This window comes from Scleropages formosus, chromosome 9, assembly GCF_900964775.1.
Source record: "Scleropages formosus chromosome 9, fSclFor1.1, whole genome shotgun sequence".
Lineage (NCBI taxonomy): Eukaryota > Metazoa > Chordata > Actinopteri > Osteoglossiformes > Osteoglossidae > Scleropages > Scleropages formosus.
The window spans coordinates 7,002,985-7,014,093 of record NC_041814.1 but is presented as its reverse complement, the minus strand read 5'-3'; the positions used below and the strand labels follow the sequence as shown (position 1 = coordinate 7,014,093).

General features: G+C 45.9%; 1 protein-coding gene across 1 annotated transcript; it reads right to left on the bottom strand.

Annotated features, from left to right (window-relative positions):
* Positions 1-272: 272 nt before the first annotated feature.
* On the bottom strand, positions 273-8,703 carry plppr3b (phospholipid phosphatase related 3b). The gene is made up of 8 exons (XM_018745804.2): positions 8,250-8,703; positions 5,277-5,380; positions 4,839-5,024; positions 4,605-4,734; positions 4,053-4,248; positions 3,662-3,719; positions 2,985-3,158; positions 273-2,055 (listed from the first exon to the last, which is right to left on the bottom strand). The coding sequence occupies exons 2-8, from the start codon at positions 5,355-5,357 to the stop codon at positions 766-768; spliced, it is 2,115 nt and encodes a 704-aa protein (XP_018601320.1). The 5' UTR covers positions 5,358-5,380; positions 8,250-8,703; the 3' UTR covers positions 273-765.
* Between the last annotated feature and the right edge of the window lie 2,406 nt (positions 8,704-11,109).

Genomic DNA, 11,109 nt, shown 5'->3' with positions numbered 1-11,109 from the left:
GGCAGCAGGCTTTAGTCACACTGAAAATGAAAAATATTATTCCTTTTTCCAGATAGCATAAAATACAACTGATCACATTTTAAGTGTGTGACTCAAAGCCACTTTAACTTAAATCTGTTCATTCAGATTGGCTTAGCACAGAAGACAAATACTGATGAAACTTGTTTTTTGTTTGTTTTATAGTCGAAATCTGGATTTCAATTACAAATGTAAACCCAGTAGTCCATCTGAAAACAATCCTATACAAAAGCCATTCGTAAAGATGTGTGCACACACAGATGTGTTACTGAACAAATACAGTAAGTATTAAAAAGGAAAGGCCACAAAAAATTCCATCCATCAAATCATAATAACCAGACATAAAATGGTTGATAAACTGTGTTCAGGTTTTAAAAACTGCCTTAATAGCATGGCTCAGTAAATGGTGCTGTCACATTTTGCTCTCAATGTGAAGGCATTGATGTTCATTTTTCCTGTTTTTGGTATTGCTGTTTGGTTTCATTTTCTATATTTAGAGCCATGGCAATCTCTGCCTCTCATCCTTGTGGATGCTTAAGTCTCTCACTTCACCTACTTTCCACGTAAACCTGTGCTGTCACATTTATCCAGAAAAAACTAAAATACACGTCTCCCAGTCATGCTGCTTGGTCCAAAGTAGTCTTTCATTATGTTGTCATTCAGTGTACTTTCCTCTGTCCTTTAAAAAAAAAAACTAGAAATTATGGTCCCTCCAAGCTTTTTTTTGGATGTACGATTAATTCCCTGTTAGTTTTGATCTTTAAATCGTCGGTTAGTATGCAGTTTCTTGTAATAAGGATCTTGTTCAGTCTGGGTCTGACCGCCTTCCCTTTCCTGTACAGACACATGGGGCTTGCGACGTAGGGTGGAATCACGACTACGGCCATCCAAGGGGTGTTCTGGAAGAGGGAGAGGCAGTGGCTCCTGGTCAGGATCACTAATGGAGGAGCCAGGGGAAGTGCTTTTGACGGGGCGGTAGCCTCGGGCACAGTCACGGTTCAGATCATTGAGCTCATAAGACTCCTGTGCATTGCCATTGGCAGTACCCTTCCATTCCCAATGGCTCCCATTGCCTGAGGACACATGGACCACTGGGTGATGGGGAGCGTGGGCATCCACCGTTATAATGCTGGCGCTTTCACGCTCAGAAGGAGGCCGATAGAGGGGCGACTCAGTGCTTGCCGTCGAGGAGGTACACGAGGAGGACGTCTCTGAGGTCTTGGGTGTCACGGCGATGAGGCCTTGCTGTTTAGACATGGCGATGACCTGCATGATACGGGGCTGGTTAGGTGGCCTCATGGATGTAGGCACGGTACCTCCACTCTTCTCGGCGATGGACAGCCACTTGGCCCGTGTGCTAGCACTCTTGGGTGACACTGGTGGAGGTCCAGTGGACTCCTCTGGGATGTGCACCAATTGTGGAGCTCCTGGCCTCGGTGGCACAACAACTCTGGCACCCCCTGTAACCACACTGCTGCGGTTTGCCTGTACCGCGGGGTACAGTGAGGATGGCATCACCAGATCCTCATCAGCACACTCCTCCCCAACATCAGAGCCCTCCTCCTCGCTACCCTCCTGCCCTTCTTCCCCTCTTAGGCTGGCACTGCGCAGCTCCATGGACTTTTGCTTCCATTCAGATACAAGCTGCTTGGAACGCAGGGGGTCCAGTGGCACATGAACACTCATGTGGCGGCGAACGGGATCCTCAGCCGCCACATTGTTGGTACGGGGCAGCGTGTTGCTGAAGGTCACCATAGTCTCCTTGCCCATGGGGCTGCGAGGAGCAAGGAGCTCCACATCTACGCTGGCCCGCTTCAGACTGCCCAGGGAGGCCTTCTCACGTTGTACTTGGCGATTCAGCCCATCCAGGCGCTGGGAAGCCGACAGCTCATCGTTACTCTCAGATGTAGGACCTTTGTGGTAGACCGAGTCATGCCCCCTCTGGGTCAGAGCCCGCAAAGCATCCTTCTGGGGTGGAGGAGGGGGCCTTGGGACAACATCCTCTGAGGATTTAAAATTGGCCACAGCATGGAAAGCCTGTGACAAAAAAGAGCAATTAGAATGCAAATACAATTCTCCTCAGCCTTATCCAGTTTCCACCTTCATCCTAATGTTCTTCCTCTTGGTTATCATCTGCCTATGTCCACATTCCCCCAACCATAATCACACCTTCAGGTACATACAGAACCCAACGGCATCTGCAATTGTAAATTAATGCAATGTGGCTTAAAAGACGAGCATGAGCGTAGCCGTTTTGCCCGCAATTCTCCTGGAAGGCACTATGGGCAAACCACAAATCTTATGACCAATCTTACACACGTTCTTTGCAGAGCAAATTTGCAATAATCAACCCACTAAGTTATTTCCCGTGTATGTTCTTACTCTGGAAGAAAAAGTTTTATGAAAATATGCCGAGTCATCCCTGCCTCTCACTCTTCTTCAGAGTTAATGAAAGGAGAGACAGATGGAAGGATCACATACAGAAATAGAACCAAATGGAAAAGACCAGACAGATTTTCAGAAAAAAAAAAAAATGGAAAAGAGGAAAGCTACTTGCAGAACTTGATAAGATATTTATTCAACCTGTCCCTGTCAGAGACAAACAAAGAGCAGGGAGATGACTGGCATCCCAATAATTCAAGTTTATCCCAGGGGTTCTCTGAAGGGAGATACTTTTCCCAGGGCACTGATGTATGCAGTGCATGAGTGAGAGAGAGTGTGTATGTGGGTGTGCAGTCAAACGCATCTAGACTTCAGCAAAAGCAAATACTCCCTGGAATGAAATGTAAAGAAAACAAAGACAAAAGGAGAAGATTCGGCCGAGCTGGAGAGAGAGAGCAGAGAACTGCAGACTACTGAGATGCCGAGAGAGGAAGGAAGGTCTTCTAATTTAGATAATGTACACAAAGTAGGAAAAGTTGTATCCCGCTCTATGTTCGTCCCTAACAACCCGGTCATAAACTCACAAGGTAAGCGGCAATGCCCGCCCCGATGAGGAAGCCCACATAGACGTCAATAGGGTGGCTGCGGTACTGGGTGATTTGGGTCAGGCCAGTTACCGCGGCAGCGATGGCAAACGCAAACACCAGCACCGGTTTGAGGAGTTTGGTGCTGTCTGAGATGGTGGAATTGAAGTACATCTAGAGGATGGAGAGAAAACTGCGATCAGCTAAAAGAATCAACAGGGATGCCAGTAATCACTTTAACAAAACCTTTAAACAGAGCTTTAAAAAGCATCTTTGTACCTTATTATTGTTTTAAGTTTGCTTCATGCAAAGATTATTTTTTTATTTAATCCATCCCTGTGTGGTGATATTTTATTCATACATTTCATATATTTTGATATATTTTATACATATTTCATACATATTCATATATTTTATTAATATATTTCTTTGAATCCTCATGCCCAACTAAGTACATTTAATTGTATACAGTAAATTCAGTTTAATTCATTCATCGAATCAATACAATTCATTGTTTCATCACATGACATGCTGTCAGTAATGTTTCACTATCTCTTTCTAGTATGTACTATACACGTATCAACCTGCTACTGGTCCTCTGCAGTTTCTATGTCCGTGTGTAAAATTTTACAAAAATCGCTGCGAGGAACACACAGAAATAGGGACAGAACACTTACAGATATATACACTGCAGCAAAGGCAGACAGGGTTGCATGTTGGGAAGGAAACGTTTTCCTAATGTGAAAAAGGGGGAAAAAAATATCGAGTGAAACTATAAAAAAGATGTTTTAAAATGTCAAACCTTGCACAAGTTTTCATTTAGCACATGGAGCGCACCTTCACCAGCACAATCGATGAGAATGCAGAGGAATGGAAGAGGATCAGAAGGGCAAACTGAGGAAATGGTATCACACAGACTGTCAGCAGCAGCGCTACATCGCTTCAGCAAAGTACAGAAGGGATAGCTTGAAAACGGAGCTACTGTATCTGCCATAACTGGCAAAGAATGCCGTGTAACATCTGCTGACAGAACGTGATCTCTGCATACTATTTTTGTCATGCGGTTACCTGGCAGAGAGAATGGCATGTTGATCTGGGCCCGAACAAATATCTCGGGTGATGTAGGGATTTTTTTCGCAGGAAACGCCAGGGAGGGTGTAGTTGGGCTTGCAAACAGTAAGAAAGAAGGGAGCATGATATCCCGTAGCCAGCTGGATCACATCCGTAACCACAGCTGTGGCACAGAGTCCAAAGACATGAACACCTTGAGAGGGAGGAGAGGATAAGAGATGCTGGTCATGGCAGGTTTGTCCTGCTGCAAATCCTGGATGCTAAAAATATCTGGTATAACTTCTAATCTAATCTACAAAATCCCATCTCTTAGAACATCTAGTGATAAAAGACTAAATGTTCGGTTCTATCTCATAGCTAATTCTACATCTACATTCATTGACTTTTCCATCGATGACCATATGCAACAGACCGTAATGCCAGAAAAAAATGTAGTTTTCTTATGCCTGCTTTTGAACTGACATCATCTCTCTACTTGCGTGGCGTTGTATTTAATATGTTACAACTGAAGCCATCATGGAAGACATGGAAAGAGGAGGGTAAGCATACCTACGAAGCGAACAGTTCTACGCAGGAATGAGTTGAAGTTGCAGCCTCCAGCGTTGATGCTGCCTTCAGCGCCTGGGCGGATCTTTAGCCTGGACTGCATGCAATACACCAGGCCCTCTCCCATCATGATCTGGCCGAAAAAAAAACGTAACGCCGCATCATTTACCGAGCCCCTCACCGCAGGCACACTCACAGGTTCCATTCCTCCCCGCTCACATAGTACTCAGTACTCACGGAGGCGGCCGGACCGGCGAAGGCCAAGCTAAGCAGCATCAACAGCGGGATGAGCTCGTCACCACTGTCCACATATGGCATGCTGAGCGAGCGGTCGTGGCAACGGAATCCAACCTGCGCCGGCTGCAGAACATCCGTTAGCTCCAGGAAGTACAGGGACACCATGGAGGAGGCCACGATCGGCAGCTGCAAAGGAAGAAGAATCAGAGGTGTCAGGAAGGGATGAGAGCAAGAGGAAGCCGCAGATAACACTGTTAATAATAAGTATTCATAATTCAGTCTTTACTCCAGCGATGCCATCCATTCTCAAAACGCAGCGGACCTCAGAGATGTCAGAACAAGGAAAAGGAACAGCCAAAATCTATTTGCAGGGCACTAACACCGCTTTTATGTTTTATTTACAAGATGTCCATATTTAACAATTCCTTCACTACCCACCTCCACAAAATAGAAACAGGGCAACAGTGTCAAGCTGTCTTTGGGCGGCTTCTTCTTCGGCTTTTCCTTTGAAGACATCATACTGCCGTCTGACCGGAGCCAACCTGAAAGCATGCAGTCAACGAATTGGGAACTTCTGAAAAGCTTGTGATGCGAACAGCTCTGTGGGCTTTGAAGACATTATACAGAGAGGAGCGCACAAACCAGGTAGGAGAGAACGCGTGTTAAGAGCAGTTCAGCTCGTGGACATACGGATGAACACGATGTAATGGATATAGTTTGACCCTGTCGCTTCCTCTCAACACACAGGCCTGATCTGTGGGCAGCAGTTAAGATTGTACTCTAAGGCTGAAACAAAAGTAATCCGTTTGATTAAACAGATGGAAATAAAATATAGTGTCTTTTGCTGATTTAACAGATTCAATAACTGTTAAATTGCTGTTTTTTTTATCCCACAATTTTCGACAAGGCTGTGCAAAATGTGAAGGGAGGTGAGGGACAACATGCTGTTTGTCAAAATCCCTGCTAAAGACAAGAACAAAAGCCTTCAGTCTAGAGGTGACAAGAAATCAAGAAGACAGATAGCCTAGAAAGTCGGGAGTCCTCATCTGCATTGTGACAAAAGTTCTTGGCTCCTTGGGTAGGATGTACTGGCAGAGATTTTCCCTACTGAAAGGGATTACACATAAAGGGCTTGTGGTAGGAGATGACAGATTACCAAATGTATATATTCTTAATAAAAGGAGAAGATTTAACCTTGGCAGTATTAATTCATAATAGCATACTTTGCTCAAACTTGCTAAGCTTCAACTCTCCCTGGACAGTCAGACTCCCGCTGTGTTTAGTGTGGACCTGCTTGGCTGCCATAATGAGGTCCTTCGCTTGAAAAGTTTAAACAGAAAGGTCAGGGTTACACATCATCGACTCTTATCTTGAGCTCGGCTATGAAAACTACACAGACTAGGCTCAACGGTGTGGACAGCATAATTAAACTGCTTTTGTATGGAGCTGGGAGGATTGTCTGAAGGCCTGGTCACTGTTAGACTGGGGAATCACTCAAGCTATTCAAGCGAAATGGCAGCAGTCACTTCTTATACAAGAATTAGGAACGACACACTATATGTTGGACTGAATTCATTCATTAACGTGACAGTGAACTTATGCATGAAAGAAACATGTTGTTGAATTGAACACAAAGACCTTGTCAGTCGGAATAAAATCGTGCAACATGTATGCGAAATGAGTTTGAATGAGTTTTTGAATTAACATGTGCATTTATTCATTTAGGAGATACTTTTTGCCAAAGTGACACATTTCACAGAAAATACAGTTTGTGCATTACATTAGGAGAAAGAGACATAGCTGCAGATGTGTGATTCTTAAGGACAGTGAGTTTATTTCTTTCCACTATATGACCAATGTTCATCACACGAGCCGCTGCATAAAACTCAGAATATCGACGATTCCTGATCACCTTCCTAATAATTTTTTTTTTTTTTTTGAGAAACACATAAAAATTTACGTGGCATTACAGGAGCAGCTGCGTAAAGGCTTATCCGGACATGATCTTAAAGTTATGGTGCATGAACATTTACACTACAACTTTAAGATCATGCCCAGATAAGCCTTTACGCAGCTACTCCTGTAATTTACCTAAATTTTTATATGTTTCTCAAAAAAAAAAAAAAAAAAAAATTAGGAAGATATGAATGAGGTTTAAATTGGAGTAAGGAAGCAGCCTGCTCTCCTTGGAGCAATACGTGACCAACAGGGCACCTTTATTTGGCCTTTGGGGTGACAGGACACACCGCTCTGATTTCTTCCACCCGTACATTTACGTCGATTTATTTAGTCAACGCTTTTCTCTCAAGAAACTTACAGTGTTGAGGTTACAATTATTTACCCATTTATACAGCTGAGTAATTTTATTGGAGCAATTTAGGGTAAGTACCTTTCTCAAGGGTACTACAGCTGGAGGTGAGGCTCAAACCTGCAACCTTTGTATCCAAAGGCAGCAGCTCTAACCACTGCACCGCCAGCTGTCCCACGTATTTCGGAACATGTCAAACCCATGGTGTATCAGCTTGTCAAGTGTTAGGGGGAGCAAAAACATTATCAGTAGTATTCAGAGAGTCACACGTAATTATCAGGCTTGCTTGGACACCGGGGAAACCGATCCCTCCCCCACCCGAGCCTGACACAGCCCGTGGAGCAGGTTCCTCAAACACTGTACAGCGGTCAACGCAACAACGGCCTTGATTGATTTGTCTTCATTCATCGGTCGGCCAGCTGCGCCCATTCGCCGGGTGCTTCGAGCGCAGGTGAGAAGGGGCTGCCGCTCTGAACGTGTGGAGATTGCAGATCACATGTGGTATGTGGAAGAGGCTGTGGAATGGCAGGGTTTTGTCAAATAAAATAAAGAGGGTGCTAAAATTAACCGCAGATCAAAGGGAAGAGAAGAGCCCACAGCAAGGCGAGAACCTGGATGGCAATTCCACAAAGGAGCACTGTGACTGACACACAGGTTCTCCAGTGATAACTGACACAGTTACAGTGGCTGGAACAAAGTGGCCCCCCGCAGAGTCACGTGCAGTGCAATTACACACGTCTTCTCGCGCATTCCCACTCACTTCCTCTCATTGCGGGGATATTTGGCACGGAAATCGGAGACGTGCTTTTAAAATGTGTTTTTCCTCCTCTGTCTGGGATCAGAACTGTTTTGACAAAGCGGTACGAGTGCGGTTGAAAGACGCCGGGAAACATGAATCCGGCCAAAGAACCACGAATTGCTAATAATAATAATAATAATAATAATAATAATAAAGGAATAAGTGGAATTAATACTGACTGGAGCCATTTAGAATGAGTGCTACTTGCGACAAATCAATGTAAATATGAATCGATTAGCGCAGGAGCTCACGTTCATCTGCAGGATGATGATGATGATGGTGATGATGAGGACGAAGCGCTCACCTTTGGGGATGCGCGCGACCAGCCGGCCTCTTCCCTTCTCCTCCGCTCTCTTTCACCTGTTCTGGGAGGCAGGGCGCGATGCCGCGGTGCCGCGATGCGGGGGATGTTGCGCGATGCCGCGAAGCTGCGCGCGTCCCCGTCTCTGCGGCGCCTCGTCGGTCCGTTCGGAGCGGGATCGCCGAAGACGACGCCGGTGTGTGTGTGTGTGTGTCCGTCCGTGTACTGTGATGTGTGAATCTGTGTGGGGGTGCTGAGCACGATCTCCGAAAGCAGCCGAACGCGCGCACGTGTGTGAAGACGGAGCCGCCGAGGAGCGCTGTGCCGTGGCTGCGAATCGGGCGGCCGTGTGTGTGTGTGTGTGTGTGTGTGTGTATTGCACTGTACTGTGAACACAAAGACGGTGTGAAAGGAAGGGTGGAGGAGCTGGGGGAGCCGGAGGAGGACGAACCAACCCCCCTTCTCACACACACACACACACAGATCACTGCGGAGCAGAAGACAAAGACACGGGGCCGTGGGGGCGTGGTGGGGGGGGGCGGTCCACAGGGAACTGGGGGGGTGATGGGGGGGTGGGGGCCCAGGGTGGAGGGCTGTTTTTGTCTCACTCATAGGGGAATCTCTCAATGAGCAGTGATGCTGATGAGATACATTGTTGAATTTAAGTGCACATTTATTTAAACTGTTTATCTTTGTCTATTTGCTACTACAGCACACCACTCAAAGTATCATCTATGTTTTTCTTGCCTTTTTTTTTTTTTTAAACATTTAAATTATTCCTTCCAGTTCGTACAGCATGTGCAGTATGTTCCAGTGTCACTAGTGAGGAGTAACACAGCGCTTTCTCCGCCCGTATGCATATGAATGTTGGGTATGTAAAAGTACTGGGACTTTGTCACTTTGCTCATGGCATCAGTCAGGCCAAGGAGATTCAGATGACTTTAGAAAGTTTTTTCTTACCTGTCACAGAAAAAAAAAATTACCAGGAAAAAGGATTTTCCTAACAATCTAGGAGGGCATTGATTCAGAAACCCAGCAAAGCATTGGCTCTTCGTTTTCCTCTCGCCGTGAGGACAAAACACCTCCCCGAAGGCAGTCGGCCGCTCTCGACCGTACAGGGAGGCAGGCTGCCCTGCACGCACGAGCGACACCGCGATCGCACCGGCCACAGCCAACTTAGAAGCGTGTTACTGCTCGGACAGACTGCAGCAAACGGTCTTGTCACAACACTGCTGCATCTGTGAAACTGGGGCCAAGAGCAGACAGGATGGCCTCGATGCAATCGCACTGTTATGCCATTGCCCACGTGCGGCACGACCGTGCTCGAACCACAGCTGCAGAGCGGTGACAGAACCGTGCTTCGTTGAGTAGCTTTTCAACTAGGGTACAAAAACAGCCCCAGTCATAGAGTAGTGCCATTTCAGAGCATCTTCAGGTTCTTAGGCAAGAGAGACCCCCCCGAGTCAATTAATTCATTTTCTATACTGTCATCCCAATGTCTTTGGCAACCATACAAAGTTAAAGTGAACTGACATGGTAGTCCCTTGGAAGTCGCTTTGGAGAAAAGAGTCTGCTAAATGAATAGATGTAAATGACGGAATAGTATAAAGCGAGGAGGGGCGGCACAAAGACCAGAGTGAATAGCGCGTCCCATTCTTTGTGGGGGTGGTGGGTGCTCTCAGCTACAGCCATTGCTGACTCTGCGCACGCCTTTGTGCGAGTGTCCTGCACCGCTGCAAAGCAGCCGGTGAACAACCGGTAAAGGAGAAGCGATCAGTGGTCACCAAGGCCTACGTCTCCCCCGCCGCCTTGTAGCCGTTCTCAGCGCAGAACTATGACGCAAAAAAAGCTTCGCTTCCGTAATCCTGTTCATTTCGGAGGATGTCTCCATCCTGTGAAGTGGTAGCTTGGGCCGATTCTGCGTGTTTCTCTCGAAGATAACATTTACAGGTTTTATTAATTCCTGTGATTTGTCATCTGGGTGAGCATATTAAATATTCCCATGGAAAAACCCTTAGATGATCAAAACTCTTTTTTTCTCCCAAGCCTGCTTCCCATGGATATGTAGTGTGTTGGTACAGACACAAAATCTCAGCCAAGGTGTCTCAATCCCATCAGACACGGGGGACGCAGCAGCTCCCACACCTTTGTGCATTCCATCGGCATCATTATTTATCCCGGAATTGTACTGAAGACATTTTATACAATTCCCCACATGAGCTGCAATAGGAAAAACCCCTGGGGAAGAATCTCCATCTTCAGTTGATTAAAATGCTTTCTGACACGATTTTCCCGCGGCTGACCAAATTAGAGCCCAAATGCACTTCGCTTCTGTTTTTATGGTCTAATAGTGACTGATCGTTTTGTCATTGATTTTTTTTGTTTTTTTTTTTTTTGGTGCCACTGTAGTGCTCCTTAGCCAGGCTGAATGTGAGCTCTGTGCAATAAGGAGGGGAAACAGCTGTCTCTCACGCTTCTGTGGCTCATCCGCAAGCTTCCGATGGAAGAGCGCCAGCCACTGTTCACTGAGAGCAGTGAGCCTGCCCCTCTTCTCTGCCCACCCGGTTAGCGAGGAGCAAGAGAATAGCTGAGCCAGCTAAGCAATAAATGAGCAAACTTTCCTAGAAATTCTGACATATATATGATCAGTATACATAGAATCCATACATGTCACTGGAGGTTGTCTGATGAGGACTACACTGAAAATTTGTTTAAAAAAAAAAAAAAGGTTTCATTCACCACAGGCTGTCACAGACCGCCGCCTCCTGTAACGTACCTTCACCCACTAACTGACCTGAGACAGTGAAAAGAAAGTCACTCCATCAGATCATTTAAATTTTCATTATAGTTTTTATGTGTTTCA

Excerpts from the sequence above, each read along its gene's own strand:
- plppr3b (XM_018745804.2), bottom strand. The coding sequence starts at position 5,357 with ATGATGTCTTCAAAGGAAAAGCCGAAGAAGAAGCCGCCCAAAGACAGC. Across the intron at positions 4,735-4,838 it reads TCGCCGGTCCGGCCGCCTCC|ATCATGATGGGAGAGGGCCT; the intron begins GTGAGTACTGAG and ends TTTTTCGGCCAG. Across the intron at positions 3,720-4,052 it reads CATGCCATTCTCTCTGCCAG|GAAAACGTTTCCTTCCCAAC; the intron begins GTAACCGCATGA and ends TTTTCACATTAG.